At 37.6% G+C, this 24,167-nt stretch overlaps 1 protein-coding gene across 8 annotated transcripts in view; it reads left to right on the top strand.

Annotated features, from left to right (window-relative positions):
* Positions 1 to 24,167, top strand: part of MAGI1 (membrane associated guanylate kinase, WW and PDZ domain containing 1) — a 692,842-nt gene that overhangs the window by 575,235 nt on the left and 93,440 nt on the right. For 7 of the 8 annotated variants that reach the window (XM_021706368.1, XM_008072888.2, XM_021706369.1 and 4 more), the window contains exons 5-7: positions 2,499 to 2,700; positions 14,566 to 14,648; positions 19,601 to 19,636. In XM_021706368.1, the coding sequence (XP_021562043.1) occupies positions 2,499 to 2,700; positions 14,566 to 14,648; positions 19,601 to 19,636 (321 nt within the window). The remainder of the gene's footprint in view (positions 1 to 2,498; positions 2,701 to 14,565; positions 14,649 to 19,600; positions 19,637 to 24,167) is intronic. The other variant, XM_021706370.1, reaches the window with a different exon arrangement.

Raw genomic sequence — 24,167 nt, forward strand, 5'->3', positions numbered from 1 at the left:
CTAGGAGCCAGAAGATCCAGTGATTCTGGAACATGGTAGGTTCAAACCTAGAAGGGTGTAATCCCCAACTGATATTAGGATTTTTTTTTTTTTTTTAGTTGGGGTCTCACTCTATTGCCCAGGCTGGATGCAGTGGCATGCTCAAGGCTCCTTGCAGTCTCACCTTCAGGGATAAGGAGATTCTCTTGCCTCAGCCTCCTAAGTAGCTGGGACTACTGGTACATGCCACTACACCCAGTTAATTTTTTGCTTTTTTGTAGGTTTTGCTATGTTGCCTAGGCTAGTCTTGAACTCCTGAGTTCAAGCAATCATCCTGCCTTGGCCTTTCAAAATGCTGGGATTACAGGTGTGAGCCATTATGCCTTGCCTTGAAATTTTAAACTGATTTTCCACTTCACTTTTTCTTTCAGTCCTTTGGAGAACTCTTGTATCTCCATCTTCAAAGTGTGGTTCTTGTACCACCTGAATCTTCATCAGGTGGGTACTTTAAAAATGTACACTTCTGGCCAGGCTCAGTGGCTCAGCCTGTAATCCCAGCACTTTGGGAGGCCAAGGCGAGTGAATTACCTGAGCCAGCAGGTTCGAGACCAGCCCGGGCAACTTGGCAAGACATCGTCTCTACAATTAAAAAAAAAAAAAAAATTGCCAGGCATGGTAGCTACTTGGAAGGCTGAGGCAGAAGGATTACCGGAGCCCAGCAGGTCGACACTGGGGTGGGTGTGAGTGTGCCATTGTACCCCAGCCTGGGCAATGGAGTGAGACCCTGACTCAAAAAAAAAAGTGTACCTTTCAAAGATATACCATAAATGAATATGTGTGGCTCCTAGAGAATTAAAATGAAACTTTTCATTCTTGATTGGTTTTGAATTTATTTTCTTCTTGATTAGTAATTTCAAAATATTTCCTTTGTGTTGGCCTCATTTCCTTTCTGTTCCTTTCAACTTATAGTTGTATTAATCTGCACTTTTGGGTACAAGTCTCATCAGTTTAAACAGGAAAGTGAATTTGGGGGCTCAAGTGATTGAAGAAGCTAGGGATATCCTTGATTTCAGTCATGAAATCAAAGCCTCAATCAGAAACATTAGGCAAATTTCACCATCTTTCACCTCTACTTTCCTGTATGTAGGCTTAATTCTTTGACAGATCATGCCAAATTCTGTCAAGATGGCCACCAGCACCTATAGCGTGGGAACCTATCAGCAATGTGAATTTAATATCACTGATAGATAGTTTCAGGAAAACTTCCATGCCTGACATCCCTTAGTTTGCCTTGGACCATGCACCTTTTCCTGAACTAATCATACTTCTGATTGGCAAAGCTTGTAGCATGGTGCCAGGAGTAGGTTTGAGTCAGTCAACATATGGGCCACATGAAGCTGGAATGTAGGGGTGATTTCCAAGTGGTGGTACCTGAAGAAAAGGGAATAAATTCAGGGTAGGGAAAATCTACAGGCAGCCTTCTCAAGGGTGGGAGATTTTTGGTGAGGGCGGTTGTTAGTAGGCTTGGCATGTCCTCCATCCAAGTTGTAGATTACCTTCACTCTTGTGTGTATCGTTGGGAGCTACTCATCAGAGAAAGCTTTGAAAACAGCCTTTTATTATTCTTCAGTCTGTTTTCACTAAGTCAGAAATGTCTACAGGAGAATTACTGTGGGAGATGGAAATTCACTATGTACCCTGATTATTAAGTTTTAAAGCCCCATGGAGATTGACATTTAATATCATCAACCTCTATAAAAATTCCATCAGAATGTCAACAATGCCATTTGTGAATACTTTGATGACATCACGCCTGAAGTTTCTAGTCAGTAAGAAGGCAAGGAGACTCATCTACTTAGAGCTTTCTTTTTAAGGCCAAGTCAAGTCAGTCCACCCACATGATACTGTTCTAGGGGAAACTGTCTTGGTTTTCACAGGAATATTACTTTTCCGAAAGAGGCTCACATCTGACTCACTGGTATAGCTGTCCCCATATTCTGAACTTTTGTATACTTTCTAGCTTGATTTTGGCAGATACTGCCAAAAATGTTCTAAATAATTTATACAAAAATGGATAATAATTCCATTGTATCTGTTTTTGGCATGGACTTTTTTTTGGTCCTGACGTCTTCTGAATCATGAAACTAAATGATACCTATGGAATAAGGGTTCAGATCAGCCTGTGTTTTAATGGCCTTCTAAATTTAAGAGACTTTAGGATTTGAGTCATGAATTAGTTTCTTTAACATTTCTAAGACTATGAGTGATGTATCTTTGGATGTTTTTCTCTTTGTTTTTAAGTAAAATAAATTTCATTGATCATTTTGAGGCTTTCTATTTAAGGAAGAGTCATCTAAATACAACAGAACTCATAGTCAATGGTCAGGAATTAGGAAAGGAGACGAGCTTTTAAGAATTCAGAGGTACACAGTAGTGTACTTCTGAAGTTTGGGACATAATTGCTAAATATCTTTTTTTTTTTTGCCCTCTCTCTCTCCCCCGTCCACATGATTAAGCAGCCGATTCTGGTGACCAAGACGAGCACACTCTCCAAGAAACAACACTACCACCTGTGAATAGTAGCATCATCGCTGCTCCCATCACGGACCCTTCTCAGAAGTTCCCTCAATACCTACCTCTTTCTGCAGAGGATAATTTAGGTCCTCTACCTGAAAACTGGGAGATGGCCTATACCGAAAATGGAGAAGTCTATTTTATAGAGTAAAGTATACCATTATTTCTACCTGAATCGCTCCCTCTTTTTCTTTTCCCTTTCTTCCCTTTAGCAAATTAAACAAGTTAATTTTACAAATGTAAATTAAATCTGAAGGATTGATCACCTACCGATGGTATTTAAAAATAGGGTTTAGCAAGCTTTGTATAAAAAAAGCAGTTAGCCATATCACCCTAGGTATTGAGTCTGTAGAGTTTGAGGAAGCATAAGGTTAATAATTTCCCTAAAGGTTTAGACAACTAAATTATGGTATATATAAATTATGCTGTAATATATAAAGGATATAGTTAGGCATTAAAATAGTAAATCTGTTGTTTATTTTTTCTAAATTGTATTGTGTTCTTATTGTTGAGTTTTGAGACTTCTTTTTATATTATCATATTTGTGATTTGCATTCATTTTTTCCATATCTGGCTTTTTATTGTCTCAATTCTGTCTTGCAAAGAGCAGAAGTTCTTAATTTTGATGAAGTCTAATTTATCAATTTTTTTCTTTCACTGACTGTACTTTTGCTATAGTAACTAAGACATCTTTTCCTAACCCAAAGTCATAAAGATTTTCTGCTATTTCCTTAGAAGTTTTGTAGTTTTACATTTTCCATTTGGATCTGTGATTCATTTTATGTAATTTTTTTTGCATGGTACAAGATGAATGGATCAAAGTTTAAGAATGCATAAATGTGAAGGTCTTGCAGAATTAAAAAATTTAAATCCTATGTAGCTAAACATTTAATAAAATTTTCTGAAAAGAAAAAAGCTCCTCCATTTGAAACCATTCTGGAAAATCTAAGATAATCTGATTTTCCTAAACAACAGGAGTCTTTTTTTTGTGAGTTGGAGTCTTACTCTGTCACCCAGGCTGGAGTACAGTGGCACACTCACAGCCACTGCAGCCTCTACCTGTTGGGCTCAGGTGATCCTTCTGCATCAGTTTTCCAAGTCATAGGCCACCATGCCCAGCCGCTTCTTTTTTTTTTTTTTTTTTTAACTTATTGAGAGATGAGATGAGGTCTCGCTAAGTTGCCCAGGCTGTTCTTGAACCCTTGGCCTCAGGCAATCCTCTCACCTCAGCTTCCCAAAGTACTGGGTTAATAGGTATGAGCCACCTACACCCAGATGACAGTAGTCAATTTTTAAATGCAGCACTTTGAGCCTATTATTCTGTCATTGAGATTCACCATGTTTCTATGTACCACTAAGAAAGATAAAGAAAATGACTGATTAAGCTATTTTTAAAAATACAAACACAGATTAATATGTTTCACTCACAAAAATTGAAATTGAAGGTCTACCATTAACAATAGCAAAGGGGAGCACTGCAGAAGAATATCTGTAGTGTTTCACTTTTATTAAAATACATGCATGTATACACACTTACCAGGTGTAGTTTGCATGTACATTTGTTTCTGTGAATATGTAGATATAGTTATGTATATAGAAAAATTCTAGAAGCATCTGTTAACAGTTGGGTTTGAGTTAAATAAGGAACTTTCTAACTGCATTTTTTATTTCTGTGTGGTTTGAATTTTTTATACTCAGCATATATTTTATAATTAGAAAAAAAAATGAGAAAGTATAATTTTTCTAAAGGCATGGGAGTGGGGAAAAAGGCTTAGGTCTCAAAATAGACCTGTTTCAGAACCTACCTAGGAAGAAGTGTGAGAACTCCTATGTTATTTTCCAGCTAGAGGAAGGGGACAGCCTGTGTTTCTGTCTTCAAGTTAATGACAATGCTTGTTAAAGATGAATTTAAAAGGTGTAGTCTTTTCCTGGGAGAGAAAGAAGTACAGTGATTAAGAGCTCACCTAAAAGGTCATGTTGTTTTCAGCACTTACAAGTCATGTGACCTTGGGAACTTGAATGTACCTGTTTGCATCTCAATTTTCCATATCTGTAACAGGAGGAAGTAAATATTGTGAAATGTACTTATGTGTCAGACTGTTATAAGAATTATAGGAGACAGTGAATGTAATGTACTTGGACAAGTACTAATTAGTGACCACTATTGTTATTGTTATCATTTTCATCATCATGAAATGATGGTGGTTATTACAGAGGAGTTTAAACATTGTCATAAAAATGGATGTCAGCTATAAGCTCAGGATTTTGCTCTTAGCTTTTGTAATAAATTGCCTTTGAAATTATGTCCATTAGTAAAGAATTGTGCTGAGAAAAGGGAAGGATAGTAGAGGCATTTCTGATACAGAATAATGTGTGAAACTCAAATTCTTGGAAAAGAATATACTAGTAATTTTGCTCAAGACTATCTTGATAAATTTGAAAAAGAAAAGTTGTATATGTTGATGATTAGTGGGATGCTGGCCCCCAAAACTATGACTGGCTTGCAGGAGAGTGCAGTGAAATTTAGCTTTTAGCTGATGTGAGGCCAGTGTTTCATTGGCCTAATGTTTAATAGAAAATCATACAAAAATGTGACTTATGATAGTTATAGGATTTGGTCTGCAGCTGTCCAGTTTTATAGATATTAAGTGATCAGGTACATACCATTTATATTCTAGCTTAAAGTATATATTCTGATTATGGAGTTTTCATATGTTTTTTATTCTGAAAAGATTCTTAGTGTATCTTACATTGGATAGCAAGTTAAATTTCATTAGAATGGGATCTACTTTGTTTTATACATATATGGGGAAACTAAATAAATACTAGAAATTAAAAAGAAAATTTAAAAATTAAGCATGGATTTGCAAACCCTGACAATGTATAGAAAACAAACATAAGAAGACATTGAAAGGAGGAGCAAATAAGACTGCTAGGGAACTTGCAATCAAAGGAACAATGTAGGTGGTAAGCTCCCTGAGTTTGCTTTTTTACTTCATTTATCCCAGACTTGGAGTGAAGAAGCCAGCAACCCAGAAACACCAACAGATGGAGACAAATAAAACCCTAATAAAAGCCTGCTTGCTCTAGCCAGAGGATCAGGAAAGGGGGACATCGTACAAGAAAGAAAACTTTTATTCAGTAGCCATTCCACTACAACCAACAGCACGGTTGAACCTGTGGTCCCATGCCCAGTCCCTCCAGCAAAGGTCAAGTAGGGGAGCTTAGAACTCCACCCTCAACAGGCTGTGATTAGGAGCCCAAAACTCCCTTCCAGGGTAGTATCAGAAAAGGCTAAGTGTAGAGCTGGCACTTTGGTCGCAGCTAGGTGCCAACAAGTACTCCTTTCCAATGTGGATTCTGTGGAAACCATTGAGGGGAGTCTGACCTTCTACCCCCACCTAGCAGTAATGTGGCACCCTCCTCCTTCCGTCTGTGGTGGTATCAGAAGAGGATTAGAGGAGAGTCAGGATTTCACTACAATCCAGTGGTAAAGAGTCTACCTCTCCCTGTGGAGTCAGGGAGGCCAAGTTGGGAACAGTAGTAAGATACACATTCCCCTTCCAGCCAAGCTGATATCAGCAAAGGCCTAGTGGGGAACTGGAATTACCATTCTCGCCCAGCAGTGATGAGGAGCTCATCCCTCGTCCAGTTTCAACAACAGCCATGTAGGGATTCCATCTGGAAGTAACAGGCAGCATCCCTCTTTCCTCTCTTGAGCAGTGTCAGGAAAAGCCAATAGAAGGTTTAAATAAGATCTATAACATAATACTCAAAATGTTCAGGTTGATTTTTTTAAAATCGCTTATTATATCAAGAACCAGGAAGACCTCAAATTGAGTGACGAAGAAAAAAGCAACAGTAGAAACCAACACTGGGGTAACAGGGATATTAGAATTATCTAACAGATATTTTTAAAGCATCTATATAAAGCACTTCAATGAACAATTATAGTCATGCTTAAATCAAATGGAAGAACAGAAAGTTTCAGCAAAAATTACAAAGTCTCAGTCTCAGCAAAGCAATAGAAGATATAAAAAATATAAAGTCTTGAACTGAAAAATACAATAACCAAAATAAAAAGCTTAGCAGGTAGATTCAACAGCAGAATAGACACAAGGATAAAAGGAATCAGAAAACTTGAAGATAGAAATTACCCAATCTGAACAACAGAAATGAACACAGTATCGGGACTTTTGGAACAGTAACAAAAGATCTTAACATTTATGTCATTGGAGTCCCAGGAGAAAAGAAAGCTAGTGGGACTGAAAAGAAAAGTGGTTGAAGAACTAATGGCTTAAAATGTCCTGAATTTAGCAAAAGAAACAAACCTGCACATCCAAGAAGCTGGATGGGCCGGGCTCGGTGGCTCAGCCTGTAATCCCAGCACTCACTTTGGGAGGCAAGTGGATTGCCTGAGCCTGCAGGTTCGAGACTGTGCAACCTGGTGAGACCTTGTCTCTACAATTCATCAAAAATTATCCAAGTGTGGTAGCGTGTGCTTATAGTTCTGGCTACTTAGAAGTCTGAGGCAGAAGGATCGCCGGAACCCAGCAGGTTGACGCTGGGTTGGCTGGCTGTGAGCGTGCCACTGCACTCTAACCTGGGCGGCAGACTGAGATTCCAATTCAAAAAAAAAAAAAAAAGAAGAAGAAGAAGAAGAAACTGGATGAACCCAAACAGAATAAGCCCAAAGAAAACTATACTAAGACATGTCATAGTCAAACTAATGAAAACTAGAAGCAGAAAAATCTTGAAAGCAACAAGAAAAATGACACCTCATTTATGTGGGTAAAACAATTCAAATGACAACGGCGTATTTCTCATCAGAAACCACTGAGGCCAGAGGAAGTGGCATAGCATTTTTTTTTTTTTTTGAGTTGGAGTCTTACTATATCGCCCAGACTGGAGTGCAATGGCCGCTCCCAGCCACCGCAGCCTTGATTTGCTGGTTTCCGGCGATCCTTCCGCCTCAGCCTTCCAAGTAGCTGGAACTCCAGGCGCGTGCTACCACACCCGGCTAATTTTTTGATTTACTGTAGAGATGAGGTCTCGCCTGCCCAGGCGGGTCTCGAACCCGCGGGCTCAGGCAATCCACTCACCTCAGCCTCCCAAAGGCGCAGGATTACAGGCTGAGCCACCAAGCCCAGCTAGCATTTTTCTAATGCTGAAAGGAAAAAGGAATTAGCCCAGAATGCTATATCCAGTGAAAACATCCTTTAAAAGTGAAGGCAAAATCAAGATATTCTTAGATGAAGGAAAACTTGGAAAATATGCTGCCAACAGGTCTACCCTAAATAAATAGCTAAAAGATATCGTCTAAAGAAAAAGATAATTCTAAAATAGTAATAACAACAGCAACTACCTTGGAACATTAGGAAGATTAAAAGAAGGATGGAAAGAGTAAAAATATAGGTAAATATAATTTTCTTCACCATTTGAGTTTCCCCCCCGGCTTTTGGTGCTTAATTGACACCTCTCAGTTTTCTAAGCCAGGTTTGTGGGTTGAAGTAAGAATAACACTGTTTAATATATTTCCAAATGTATGTAGAAAGAATATTTAAGATAATTCATTTGAAATAACAGAAGGTAAAACAATCTAAATGGAGATAAGTTCTATAGTTCAACTGAACTGATAAAATGATGACACCAGTAGATTGTGACAAGATATATATGTATTTGTAAATAATATATGGTGTATGCATATATGTAATAAAATACCTTAAGTAACCACTTATAAAGCTATAATATCAAAAGTACTGTAGATAAATCAAAATGGAATTCTAAAATATTCATGTAACCAACAAAAAGGCTGGAAAAGTAAAACAGAGAAAAGAAAAACAGAATAAAAAGAATATAAAAACCAAAATGGAATACTTAAACCCTAACATGATAATTATATTAAATGAAGTGAACTAAGCCGGGCTTGTGGCTCAGCCTGTAATCCTGAGCCCTGGGAGTCTGAGGTGAGTGGATTGCCTGAGCCCGCGGGTTCGAGACCCACATGGGCAACTTGGTGAGACCTCATCTCTACAACAAATCAAAAAAATTAGCCAGGCATAGTAACATACCTGTAGTTCCAGCTACTTGGAAGGCTGAGGCGGAAGGATCGCTGGAGCCCAGCAGGTCAATGCTGTGGTGGCTGGGAGCCGCCACTGTACTCCAGTCTGGGTGACAGAGTGAGACTCCAACTCAAAAATGAATAAATAAATAAAATAAAATAAAATAAATGAAGTGAACTAAATATAACAACTATAAGATGGAGAATGGCAAAATGGTTTTAAAAAAATGACCTAACTCTATGCTGTCTACAGAAACTTATTTTAAATAACAGCACAGGCATGTTGAAAGTAAAAGGATGAAAAGATACATCTTGAAAATGTTCATCAGAAGAAAGAAAGAGTTGCCATATTAATGTCAGATAAAGTAGAAAAATATCCAGACAATACAACTCTAAATAATGGATAAGTCAAAGAAGAAGTCTCAAGGCAAATAAAAGTAAGCATATAAATTGAACTGAATGAAAATGAAAATACATAATATCATAATAGGTGGGATACAGCCAAGGCAGTAATCAGAGGAAAATTTATAACACTAAACATATATATGAGAGAAAAGCGGAAAAGTCTCAAATCAACAATCTGAACTCCCAATCCAAGAACCTGTAAAAAGAGAGTAAATTAAACTCAGAATAAAGTGATGGACAGAAATGATAAAGATAAGAACAGTAATCCATGAAATCAAGAACATAAAAATAATGGAGAAAATCCGTGATGCAAACACGTGGTTCTTTAAAAAGATTAACAAAATTGAAGAACCTCTAGCAAGACTGACAAAGAAAAAGATGAGAGAAGACACAAATTATCAATATTAGGACTTAAATAGGGAATTACTATAGCCCCTTAAAGATATCCCAAGGGTAATAAGGGAAAGCTGCCAATGAATCTACACATATACATTTGACAATTTAGATGAAATGGACCTATTTTGCAAAAAGCACACTACCACAGTTTATCCAGTATGACATAGATAATTGAAACAGCCCTAAACTACTAAGGAAAAAAGAATTTATAGTTAAAATACACCTAAAAAAAGAATCTCTAGGCCCAGATGGTTTCACTGGAGACTTCTACCAACCATTCAAAGAAGAATTAGCGCTATTTCTACACAGTCTTTTCCATAAAATAGAAGAGGAAGAATACTCTCCAATTACTTTTATTAAGCTGATATTACCTTGATACCAAAACTAAACAAGGACATTGCAAAAAAATACAGATGCAAAAGTCTTTAACAAAATATTAGCAAATAGTATTCAGCATTGTAAACTATTCCCATGACCAAGTGGAAATTATTCTAGGGATGTGATATTTAAAAATCTCAATATTAATAGCTCAATATTAAAACATCAATTGATATAACTTACCAGATTAACAGATGAAAGAAAAAGAATTACATGATCATATTAATTGATGCAGAAAAAGCATCTGACAAAATTAAGCACTCATTCATGTTAAAACTTATTAGAAAAAATAAAGAGGAGTTTCTTTGACTTGATAAGAGCATCTACAAAAACCTACAGCCATACTATATTTAATAGTGAAGATGGAATGCCTTCCCTACAAGTCTGAGAACAAGCCAAAGATGTCAGCTCTTCTCACACTTATTAAACATCATGCTGGAAGTTCTAGACATGCTTATAAGGCAAAAAAAGGAAATCAAAGCCATGTAGATTGGGAAGGAAGAAATAAAACTACTATATTTTGTGAATTACATCGTTATCTATGTAGAAAATCACAAGAAATGTACCAAAAAATATAATGAGTTTGGTAAAGCTGTAAGACAAAAGATAAACATACAAATACCACATGTATATCCATATATTAGCAGCGAATACTTGGACACCAAAATTTTAAATAAAATATAAAGTTGCTAAAAATAAAACATTTTCAATCTAACAAAACATACGTTGGATCTTATATGCTCTAAACTGCAAAATGCTGATGAAAGAGATCAAAGAACATTTTTATAAAGGGAGTGATATACTCTGTTCATGGATTGGAAGACTCAGGAATTATAAGACATCAGTGCTCACTTAGATGGATTTAGAGTCAGTCATACTCAGTGATCTATCACGGAAACAATAGAGTACCATATGTTCTCATAAGCGGACCTTGAACAATTATCATAATACTATAAGAAAGGGATTGGCAGTAGTGGGAAATTGCCAGGGGAAGAGGGATGGGATTGGCAGTTGAGGGAAAGTGCCAGGGAAGGAGGGGCACACCTCATCAGCAAGCTTACCTGCATAATGAACATTTATATACCTAACCCTGAGTTGTACCCCACATCTTTAAAATACAAAAAAAAGATGTCAGTGCTCCCTAATGGACATACATGTTTAATGCAACTTCTCTCAAAATCTCAATCTTTTTGTAGATATAGGCAAGTTTATTATAAAATATATGTGGAAAGACAAAGGAACTAGTATGGATGAAACAGTTTTGAGAATAAAAAATAAAGTCAGCAAAATCAATCTACTCACTATCAAGACTTCTAGTAATAAATGCTATGTGGTGTTGGTGAAGGACTAGATACATATATCAATAGGATGGACTATAGAAGCCAGAAATAGACCTATAAATATACACAATTGACTTTTGACAAAGGTAATTGAATTTGAAAACAATTCAATGAAGGGAGGGTAACCTTTTTAATGAATGGTGCAGGAATAAGTAGACAACCAGAAGCATATGACTTAACCTCAGCCCAAACCTTATACCATATGTAAACAATTAACCCAAAATAAACCAGAGACAGAACTGTAAAACATAAAGCTATAAAACTTTTGGAAAAAAAATTTGAGATCTAGGTCTAGGCAAAAAGTTCTTAGAAATGATATCAAAAGTATGATCCAGCAAGGCGTGGTGACTCATGCCTGTAATCCCAGCACTTTGAGAGGCGGAGATAGGAGGAGCATTGGAACCTTGAAGATTAAGACCAGCCTGAGCACATAGCGAGACCTCATCTCTATACATATACACACACACAAATTCAATTAGCCAGGTGTGGTGGCACACACCTGTAGTCCCAGCTACTTGAGAGGCTAAGGCAGAAGGATCACTTAAGCCCAGGCGTTGGAGACTGTAGTAAGCCATGATTGTGCCTCTGCACTTCAGCCTGGGTGACAGAATGAGATCCTGACCAAAAAAAAAAGCGTGATTCCTAAAAAGGAAGATTGATAGACTTCATTAAAATGGAAAACTTTTGATTTGCAAGACACCTTGTTAAGAGAATGAAAAGACAAACTACAGACTGGGAGAAAATACTTGGCAGACTCCATATGCTCAAGAGGACTGGTATCTAGAAAGGACTCTCAAGAGTAAAAAAAAAAAAACTGACCATTCAGTCAAACATGAACTAAAGACATTTCACTGAAAGGGGTGTACAGATGGCAAATATGCACATGAAAAGATGTTCAACACCATCAGTCCCAGGGAAATACAAAGGAAAACCACAGGGAGATGCCATCACATACCTATTAAGATGGCTAAAGTAAAAAATAATGGCAACACTAAATACTGGTAAAAATGCAGTGAAACTAGGTCACTCATACATTGCTGGTGGGAATGTAAAATTGTATGGCATTCTAGAAAACAGTTTCTAAAAAAAACTAAACATCAACTACCATACAATCCGGCAATTGCACACTTGGTCATTTATCCCAGAGAAGTGAACACTTAAATTCACACAAAAACCTGTACATGAGTGTTTATGGTAAATTTAGTCCAAATAGCCAAAAACTGGAAATGACCCAGATGTCCTTCAGTGGCTAAACATGCCAATACTATTCAACACTAAAAAAAAAAAAAAAAAAAAAGCAATTGCAATGTATGCAGCAATCTTGATGATAATTCTGTTGAATGAAAATTGTCAAGCACCAAATATTACAGGGATTCCATTTATGTAATATTCTTGAAATGACAAAATTGTACAAATGGAGAACAAATTGTTTGCTAGAGAGTAAAAAGAGGGTTGGGAGAATGATTGAAAGGAAACTGGTGTGACTATAAAACAGCAACACTGGGATAGTGAAAATGTTTTGTATCTGGACTGTATTGACATCAATAGTTTTGTAGTGTGTTACAGTTGATGCAAAATAGGTAAGGGATACTTGGGATCTCTCTATTGTCTTATAACTGCATGCGAATCTACTGTTACTTTTTCTTCTTTTTTTTTTTAGGATGCATAACATTCCCTCCCAGTGGTGACCATTGTTTCTGTCTTGCTGTGTAGAAATAGTGCAGACCATGAGTTTTAGTGTAAGACTCCCTGGGTTTAAGTCCCCGTTTTCTGCTACGTATCAGCAGAGTGTCCTTGGGGCCATTTCTTCACCTCTTTATCCTTTTTTCAGTTGTAAAATGGAGGATAATATTTTTAATGCCAATAGTACTTTCCTCATGGAATCACTGTAAGGATTAGATAAATTTTAATATATATGTAAAAGACTGAGAGCATATCTGGTAGTTGTAAGTGGTCATATAAGTAGTTGTGGTGGTGGGGGGGATTGCTGTATTACCTTTTTTTGTTATTTTTTATTTTTCTTTGAATGCAGTTGAGATGACGTATGTATATTTGCACATTCTGTTTTTCACCTAAGTCATAAATTTTGTATTTAACAATTAATAAAATTTGACTGTAAAGAACTTTTGGCAATGTGCCCTTCCACGCCTTGCCCATATATACAACCTAAACTTCACACTTCACAAAAAGTTTAGATTACTGCCTAAACTTCCAAAAAAAAATTTTTTTTTGTTAACTTCTTGTTATCATGTCTGGTTTGTAGCCAGAACTATTGTACTTGGAGTTGTTTGTCCCACCCAGTTAGCTGCATAGTGCATTGGGGGCTCAAGCAGAAATTTATTTCAGACATTGCTTTAGGAAACACAAAAGCTGAATGCTTCCAGCTATTCTGGTGACATTTCTAACATGATGGAAGGGCAATATCCTTGGGAATGTTTCTATATCACATCTTTTTTTTTTTGAGTTGGAGTCTCACTCTGTCACCCAGACTGGAATGCAGTGGCCGCTCCTGGCCACTGCAACCTCGACCTGCTGGGCTCTGGCTATCCTTCCGCCTCAGCCTTCCAAGTAGCTAGAACTACAGGCACACGCTACCACGCCCGGCTCATTTTGATTTATTGTAGAGATGAGGTCTCGCCAAGTTGCCCAGGTGGGTCTCGAACCCACAGGCTCAGGCAATCCACTCACCTTAGCCTCCCAAAGGTACGGGATTACAGGCTGAGCCACCGAGCCCAGCTTCTATATCACATCTTACAGGACCCCAGTCAGTGTCTGTTGAAATAGTTCATCTAGAATTAAACTATACCCTTTAGAAGGCAATTGGGCAACATGTTTAGCCATTCCCAGTTTTTTCCTGGCCCATGTTCTATTTATGATAGTTAATTTTGGGTTGCCTTCAATATATCCAAAGCATAGTTTAAGACACTGCAATTAATGATATGTATTGGTAGTTTTGAGTTATTTATGTGAATTGAGGTAGTTTCATACTGTCATGAGAATTCTTGTGTAATGTAATGAGTGAAATGGCAGCCTTCTTTGTGAATTGCAGCATCCAAGATTTAAGTCATAAGTACATTTAAAGTAAATTGAAATTTTCTTTTTGGCAAATGTGAAGACTGAAATAAGTCTAGACAAGGTAGACGGTATAGGCAAGGGGTATCATTTGTAACTCAATTTTCATAAAGAAAGCTGGTATTACAATTTAAGTTTTCAGTAATTGAATGATTATATGTTAGGTAAGTAAAAAGCCTACCTAATATTCTCTGCATGCCATTTTATAATGGTAAACTGAAGTTCTCTTCTAGTTTGGATTTGCTGTTGGAAAGTATCTTTACTGTAGTTGAGGAGCAAATATTCAGAGTTTGTAATTCTGTCATTGGACTTTTTGCTTTGTTTTCAAACAAATTTCTTATTTTTGTTTCTGGATTGCAGCCACAACACAAAAACAACATCTTGGTTAGACCCTCGGTGCCTGAACAAGCAGCAGAAGCCTCTGGAAGAGTGTGAAGATGATGGTAAGGGACTAGGAAAGGCGTGTTCACATGTGTAAATTTTAAAGAACTGTAACGAAGTCAATTGGGTCTTAACAATGAGTTTTAGAAAGGTAATCCAATTTCTGGTAAATGTGCTGTGGTTTACAAAAATAGGAGGAAAGTCAGTAGAATTGTTTCAGAAGAACTATTTGTGTATTCATAAAGGCAGATGCATACTAATAACTCCATTAGAAACTATTCAAATGAAGATATATCCTCTGCCTTCAGGAACTTGAGAAGACTCCAGAAAGTCTCTAGAAACTAGAAACTAAAGACACCTTGGTCAATCACAGCTACTGGACCCTATAGCCCTACATTATAAAAGTCTTAGGGGAAAACATAGGAGCTTTTCTCGAATTCGGTGTGTTTTATAACTGTTACTCCACAGTTTTGGACGCAGGAGAAACAGATCTCCCAGGTTTGGGAATCTCCATATGACCTAGCGTACACCCCAAATATCTGAAAAGTGAGTTCTTTTGAGAAGGAGGCAGAAGTGTTACCTGGAGCATCACTTTCTCCATTAATCTTGGAAATGAGCTAACAGGCCAGAAGAATTTTTGCTGGAAAAGTTTATTTCAAGGCTTTGGGATTTCTAATTAATTCTCCAAAATGAAGGGAAAAAAAGGAGTTAGAACTGCAGTACACTGAAGTCTATCCCAAATTCTACTAAATTACTTTTTGACATGGGCGAATGAAAAGGAAAATGGCTTGCTTTGCTACTCATTATTCAATTTTGGTATTTGAATGAGTAGTATTCAAATTGAATATATATTTTATTGTAAGATAGCAAAACGTTATTAATTTGTCCTATAGTACATAATTGTCTTGTATAAAAACTTGAGAGTTTTTTGAAAATGCAAGTCAGGCCGGGCTCGGTGGCTCAGCCTGTAATCCCAGCACTTGGGAAGGCCAAGGCAAGTGGATTGCCTGAGTCCGCGGGTTCGAGACCCACCTGGGCAAGTTGGCGAGACCTTGTCTCTACAATAAGTCAAAAATTAGCCTCGCGTGGTAGCGCATACCTGTAGTTCCAGCTATTTGGAAGGATGAGGCAGAAGGATCGCCAGAGCCCAGCAGGTTGAGGCTGCAGTGGCTGGGAGCATGCCACTGCACTCCAATCTGGGTGACAGATTGAGACTCCACCTCAAAAAAAAAAAAAAAATGCAAACCAAGGGCAACCCCTTCGGGTCCTCTCCCACTGTGGGAGCTTTTCTGTCCTTTTAATAAATCCTGCTTTCTCACTTAAAAAAAAAAAAAGAAAAGGAAAGGAAAGGAAAAGAAAGAAAGAAAATGAAGCCAGTATTTTAAGGTGTAATACAGTTGGGATCTTGTACTCTGTGATCTTTCTATTACATGTGGTTTGCAGATTACATTAAATGAACATGGAATTGTGTGTTCATGTTTGTCTGAGTGACCTCAGGTGGAAATACAAGTCCTTCTGACTTAGGAGGCATGACCAAGATGCTTGTTTTCTTTTGGTTGCTTGATTCCATTCCTGAAGAAGACGTGGAGTGGAACTAGTACAATCAACTCTGGTATTTTGCATGCCTGGGAGGTACTGGACTGTCTTGGTTATTCAAAATATTCTGTTTAATGTGTAATTCATGTTGCCTATCCCTGATCCAAAAATCCAAAATCCGAAATGCTCCAAAATCTGGAACTCTTTGAGCACCAACATGATGCTCAAGGGAACATACTTATTGGAACATCTTGGATTTTGGATTTTCAGATTAGGAATTCTAAACCAGTAAGTATATAAATATTCCCAAATCCCAAAATATCTAAAATCGGAAACACTTTTGATTTCAACCATTTCAAATAAAGAATATTCAACCAGTACATAGATGACCAGTTTTCAAAGATCAGAATGTAAAGCACATTCAACCAAAAAACGTCTTGGAAAAAAGGTTAATGATTATTTTAAAGACAGTTTAGGCACTCATAGTCCCTTAGGGTCTTCGATGTCAATATTAATTATAATTATCCTGAGAATGTGTGAAAATGCCTGTTAACATAAATGTATAGATGAGAGAATATTGCAGTAGCTTTTACTGAAAAGAACTAAGAATGTTGAGTAGATATGAGTAGTACTGAGTAGAATTACTGAGTGTTTTTGTTATCAAATCTAGTGATTTTTAGTTCTTAAAATTCTTATCATTTGTTTGAATGTTATTTCCTTTGGAACAAGTATGTATTCATACCAAATGCAGTTAGTTTGGTAATTATCTCTTTAACATTATAATTCATGTTTTCTGTTTCTAATAGAAATTATGTGTATGTCTGGGTGCCCTGCACACAATCAGTATAAATATATAATCAGATTATGGCAAGTATCAATTCGCATTTTGTTTCCAGTTAGCACAAAGCTGCCTTGTGCTATTGTTTATATTATGACACAATGCACCAAAACATATTGGTTACAATATATTGTTCCTGTATGTCTTTCTGTTCTTTGTAGGTCATATATACAAGGGATAAAACAATATCACATCATGCTTAATTAGTGTAAAGATTCTATATTTTCTATTTTCTATCTCAAAGTGAGAAACTAGTTTGAGGTTTTGATCTTAGTGAATAACTCCATCTGTCGTTGTTGTATCTAGTTCAATTAGAAGCCTTCAACCTTGCCTTTAAGCTCCAAGCCAATATTTTACTCTACCTGGTTGATAACGTCAATCAAAGAGACTTCATACTCAGTCTTATTAAATAACCCCTCATCCCAAATCTGGTTCTTTCTAGGTGTCCCCTATCTCGGTTTTGGGTAAATCCATTCATACTCAAGAGTCCTCCATGATCTGTCACTTTTCTTCATGCCCATTTCTGATCCATGAACCAACTGAATTCAGTTGGCCTCCTAAATATCTCTGGAACCCATTCACTATTTATTCACCACCTCTGCCATTCTCTCTTAGGGTCACACTCATCTCCCATGCAGACACCTGCATACTCTCCTTCTTAGGTTGCACTCGGAGCAGTCGTTTAAGATATCAGTGTGGTAGCGTGCGCCTGTAGTTCCAGCTACTTGGAAGGCTGAGGCGGAAGGATCACCGGAGCCCAGCAGGTTGAGCCTGCGGTGGCCGGGAGCGGCCACTGCACTCCAGTCTGGGCGACAGTGAGACTACAACTCAAAATAAAATAAAATAAAATAAAATAAAATATCAGTGTGATGATGTTACTACCGCTGACCACCCCCTCGTGGCCTGCTCAGGAAATGGCAGGTCCACAGCTTGCTTCTCTGAACCCTCCGTGGTCAGCCTCTCTAGGTTTTCTCACAGTCTCTCTGCTCTCTGCTCTTCATCCCCACTGGTCCTCATGAAGTTTCTGCCCTATGTTAGTTGGGTGTGCAGTTTTCTCTTAGAATACTCTTCCATTTTGCAAATAATCATCATATACCTTCTATATGTCAAGTACATTCTTGGCACTTCAGATGTATTGGGAAATATGACACATAAAATGCCCTAAACACTCCCCAAAATATTCTTAGGTAATTTCCAAATGGACATTTTCACAGATGTCTTTGTGTAAATGAGAGTCTCCTTTTAAGAAACAGTGCCAATCAAAACCTACTGTTGACAATGGAATCATTTTAAAATTAAGAATATACAAGATGTATAGTGTCATGTTGGTTATTTAAGTCAGTAATCAAGTGATTGATTCATTCATTCAAGAAATACTTAGTATTAATCTGCACCAGAAACTGCACTGGGCATTGATTGTACGGTGGTGGTGAAAACAGGCTTGATCCCTACTTTTCCTGTATTGGTAGAGTTTACAGTAGAAGAGACAATCACCTGCTCTGTAGCTGAGGAAACTACATATGAAATGATTTTTGTGTGCTGTCCTCTGTTTTCTTCTCAGTATAATGAAATGTTTTACTGATAAGAGGAGATCTAGAATGAAAAGGATTTTGACTTGTTTTGCTCACTGAAATTATTGAGAATATTTTCATTCTGATATTTCTGAGCTATTTGACTTGGAAAGCTTATGTATATATAAACAGAAACCCAGTAAACTCTGCCTCCCAATCCTCCTTCTCCTTCAGGGTAGCCTTCGAGGCTGACTTCCTTTTTTTTTTTTTTGAGTTGGAGTCTCACTCTGTCACCCAGACCGGAGTGCAGTGGCACGCTCCCGGCCACCGCAGCCTCGACCTGCTGGGCTCCGGCGATCCTTCCGCCTCAGCCTTCCAAGTAGCTGGAACTACAGGCACGCACTACCATGCCTGGCTAATTTTTTGATTTATTGTAGAGATGAGGGCTCACCAAGTTGCCCAGGTGGGTCTCGAACCCGCGGGCTCAGTCAATCCACTCACCTCAGCCTCCCAAAGCACGGGATTACAGGCTGAGCCACCGAGCCTGGCCCGGCTTCCTTGATTGTACGTCATCATGACATAATCCATCTTTTTAACTCCTTTTTTTGAAACACATTGAAATAGAACTCACTGTACATGCACTATCAATTTGACCTCACTTTCTTTTTTTCCAGCAGCAGTATTACTTTGTAAGTTAAGTAATGCTTTAACTGTGAGTGTAATTGCCTCACTGATTAAAGGATTATGAAAGGATTAAAAGGACTGATATTGAAAGTTATAACAGTTTTACTTACTCCCAGTAAGGTCTGTAATAAGTGACTTCCCACCTAAGAACATTGAAACCACAAAGGTGTTTGTCATCTTTTACAACCAATCAAATCCTATTTTGACATGAAAGGAAACAAACCACATAATTATTTTGCCAATGTCAGCCTTTACCTTCTTGTGATTTATACTGAGGTTGTGAGTTTACTAGCCAAGCCAGTGAAATAAGCCACAAAACAGGTAAGGATGAAATCAAGCAGTGTGTTTGCTGCTGTTTTTCTGAGGGGAGTTTCTTTCTTGGTGCTGGTGTCTGAATTTTGCTTTCTCTCTTTTCTGTCTCATTCCTGCTATTCCTTTGGAGAAGAAGGGGTACACACCGAGGAGCTGGACAGTGAACTAGGTAAACCCTCCCTCCCTGCTGCTGCGGCTGCATGACTTGTCCTGCATGGTTTGTCTCAAGTGAATTGCTTAATCCCTCTATTTCTTTAGTTTGCACTCCTCCAATTATGATTTTCATTTCAGCTTATTCATGAAAGTTCAGTCATACAACCCTTGTATTGGACTGCCAGTGTCAAGCAGAATTGGAATATTTTGTGTTTACAAAGAAAAATAGACTACAATGAGAGTTAGCAAATAGGTGATAGGTAGCCTTGTAAATTAAGGATTGGGAAAGGACTCAAGAGATGCTTGTCATGTCCCTTGAACTTTCATGTAACCATCTTGGCCTTATTTAGTATGGGAGGTTATTTGGGTCATGCAAAAAAACAAAGCAAACCCAACAAAAACCCGCAAGACTAATTTAAGGAGTGTTATAGTCGTAGTTTCAATAAAATAATTTCAGTGTTTAGAGTGGTTAAGTCTTAGAGTTGTATTTTTATTAAGTCACGGACTACATGTTGACCTTGTCATTGTAGTGAATGGCTTGTTTATATAGTGCTGCAGCATCTACACGTGCTATTTTTCTTAGAGTGTATATATCAGTGTAAATCAAGTCTTGACTACTATAGCTGTTGTAGTTTAGGAGTAATTTACATTAGCCGATCATGCTAAATTCTTGCTTCTTGTGCTGTTAGAATATATCGAATTATGTTCCATGCTAAGTTCAGTGCTTATGTTCAGCTTTGAACAATATTAAAATTAGTTTGCATTCCATCTGATCCATCTGCTGATGAATAGATAAGCAAACAAGTTTCAGCTGAATTGCAGATGAAAGCCTTAGATGATTGAAAATTGACCATAGTTATTTTTTTAAGTAGATTCTTTAACATGAATATGAATGGAACTGTCCTAAGATTACTGAATCTGCCTGGCATTTTTTAGATTGCCTTAAGAACTGAAAATATAAATGTACTTAGTACAGATTATTGCTTTTATTTAGTTTTATTTATTTTTGTCATGTCAATAAAGATAGTCAATTATGGTTGACTGGAATTATGATATAATAGAATTTAGCTCTGTTTTTCTTAAAGTTTGGGACGTATCCTGTTGTTATTGTTATGTGTGTCAGCAACGGTCAATAACTATTGATGGATCTATTTTTAAAGATGTTTAATAAGTTTTTGTGGTAATTGTGGTAAGAATGCCTTGAAGTTCACCCTGAGTAATAGAACAGTTTGAAATTAATTTGATCAGAAAAATAATTTTTCATTCCACTGATATTAGATAAAAGTTGAAAAGACAGAATTAGGTTTTCCAGACACAAAATGAGTGTCTAATCATTTGTTGAGCCACTTTTACTACCTGGATAATATGTATGATTGACCACTTTGCTGTCTGTAGGTGGCCAGTGGAGGTAACACAGTTGTGTCCAGGGGTACAACCTTATATGCTTTTCTGGAAGCTTGAATGTTGAAATTTCCAGGAAAGAAGATTATCAATCCTCCCCCACCCCTCCTATGTAACTATGATATTGTGGAAGCTATGCTATTACAGAGTCTTTAAAAAAATGAGTTCTGATGGCTGCATAGTGGTCCCTTCTTGTGGTCATAGGTGTAATTCTGGAAGATGGTTCGGTACATTCTGGGGTCAGGTCAGGCTGCCTGGCTCCCCTTCTTGCTGGCTATGCGGCCTCAGGCAAGTTATCACCTCCTTTTGCTTCTGTTTCTCTATCCGTGAAAAGAGCTGACAGGGGCACTCCCTGGTGCTTGTGAGGAGACTTAATGAGAGCATGTTTTACTATTTGTCCCTGATCAGCACATGTTGTTGGAGATTACTAGTTTTATTATTTTATTACCTGATTGCCTCTCATTAGACATTCAATACTTCCTCATGGTACTTTTTTTCTTTAACATGGGACAAGGGAGGAATGTGTTCCAGACTATAGAAGTGGCCCAAATGTGTTCTTGTAAACTCTTACTACAAGATATGACCCTTTCTCTTTGCCTGCACATGTCCACTGTGTAGAGTAGCACACATGTGGACACACGCACTGTTTTTTGTTGCATTCACTGCAGATTCTATTGACAAGCTCACTGCTCATTTTCTTAATTAGAGGGTCCTAATTTCAAACAATAGCAACTGTCAGGTTTTTGGTGAACAATGCAATTCCAGATGTGACAAGGAAACCTTCTCTGTAATCTGCCTTTGAGAGGCATGGGCGGTTGGCTTGGGTATTGGACACAGATCATTTGATTATAGAGTTGTCATTTCTGAACTCTGTTGTTTGAGCTGGGTCAGTAGCTCCATTATGCACTTTTGGTTTGCAGGATCTATCACATACTCTGTAGATACCTCCCCAGAATTGAAAAGCACCTGCAGAAACTTCTTTTGGAATTCTAGGCTATTCATGTGGTGAAACAAACTGGGAGAGGTAGGGACAAGAAAATGTGTTCCCTTCCCACCCAAAACTAAGTCACAGTTTTAAAATGTATCTGATTTTAAACGTGATTTTTCATCTCTACACTGACAAATCTCTTTTGGAAAGAACTTAGAACCTTCAACGGCTCAGTGTTTGCGTCTGTGGTGACAAAATAATGCAGCATGAGCTTTTCATAGGTAGGAATAGCAAACACTCAGGCCATATAAATCCTTTTGTCCTGTTCCTTTTGTGCTTTCCTGGTACAGCTATTGTTTGTTGAACACTCCCTATGTGCCAAGAACTGTGCTAAGTGTTCTGCAAGCGTCCTCAATTAATCCACCGTTGACTTTTGAGGTGAATCCAGGAGAAAGATGTGTGTTCAGAGATGAGATCTTAGCAGTCTCAGATCTCTGACATAGGTTGTTTGGTCTGGTGTGCTTCCTGACATACGTTGATTAGAAATAAGAGGGTGCCTCTCTAGGAGTCTTCATAGGGTTTAGTAAAAAAAATTATAATGTAATCACCTTTTGGGCTAAAACATTTTCTGCCATTTTCAGTTTTTTGGTACCCAAATGGCAGATTCTAGGACAAACAACTTCCTTTTTATAATCGATGACCCATTTCTATTTTAATCATTAGGAGACTAATTTCTATAATTAAGTTAATCACCACATTGGAAGTGAGGAACCTATTTTTCCAATATCTAGTGTTCGCTAATTTGTTCCAGAAGATGTGTTTAAACTGACACATGTCCGGAAATGCCAGTTGACTGGCCCTATTTTTCAACCCTAGAAGCTTAAGTTGTTAGGCAATAGGACAAAAGCCAGGGGTGACTCCTTTTCTTGTACTGTCTTCCAACCTCCATCAAGATACATACCACATGGTTAAGTTTTCTGCTTAGACAATGCACTGAATTTGTCTTTGTGTCCCTGGTGCCTCACACACCCTCAAGCAAACAGTGGGCACTCAATAAATGTTTGTCGAATTAATAATTGAATGTTTCACCTGTTTTATCTAAAGATAATCAGGCCAAATATTTAAGGTTGCAGATCTTTAAAAGAGGTTTGGTTCAATTAAACTTAATATGGTTCCCTCACATCCACCTACTCTTCTGCCCCATACAAATGTGTGACTGTTGCACCAATTTGCATTTTTTTAATCTTCAATTTCCCAACTCTTTGGAAATATTTTCCCAGTTCACTTTCATTTAAATGGTAATTTCCAGCTTTGTAAGGGGAGAACATTTCCCAAGCATTTAATTTGCATCGGTCCACAAGACTCGGTATATAAAAATGCCAAGTTGTATCAACATCTGCAAATTGGACCTGTCTTGCATTTTAGTAGCTTATGTCTCCCAGAATTCAAAGACTACTTAAAAACCTGCTAAGTGTTTTCAAAAAAAAAAAAAACTTTAGAAGAAAAGGGGGGAAACCTGTCTCTTTGTTTGCAAACAAGTAACATGTGGAGCAAAAACCATGAAATTAATGTCTCTTGATGTGCAGCCAAATCTGAACAAAACATAAACTTTGAGTAATTAGTCTCTGTGTGTTTGTGTTCACTCGTACGCCTCCATCTCAGTCTGGAACTGTGTGTGGCATATATAAGCCTTCTGCACTGTTGACATGATTGTTATTTTATGATTTGAAAGCAGTGACCACACAGTTCCTTGAACTAAAAAAAAACCCCTGCTATTTGAAAATAAGTGATATTTCAAGTGTTTGTAGTACCCCATCTAAGCTGGTCTTAAGACCTCCTTCTAGGAATAATGGTTCTCTTTGGAGTATGGTATTATATAAGCTTGCCTTGACAACATATATCTGGGAGGCTTGAAAATTCTGTTAAATAATTGTCACTCTGCCTGAAAAGATTGTTTAATGACACAGAACACAACCAAAGTGCTTCTTTCACCATGTTAAAAAAAAAAAAAAAACTGATGTGATGGACTTTTCCACAATAGCTTCTTGTTCTAACAGAGCTATTACCTAGTTAATAAAGTTTCAGCCTTTGATATGAAACCTCAGCACGTAAAGTTCAGTAAAGAATGCTGGAGTTTTCAGAAAGATGCATACATCCCCCAGTGCCATTGGACCACATTTAAAGGAGTACAATCTTCCCCCATAGGTAGTGAGTTCTC

Source organism: Carlito syrichta, unplaced genomic scaffold, assembly GCF_000164805.1.
Source record: "Carlito syrichta isolate Samal-C Ts95f unplaced genomic scaffold, Tarsius_syrichta-2.0.1 Scaffold315490, whole genome shotgun sequence".
In the NCBI taxonomy this organism is placed as follows: Eukaryota; Metazoa; Chordata; class Mammalia; order Primates; family Tarsiidae; genus Carlito; species Carlito syrichta.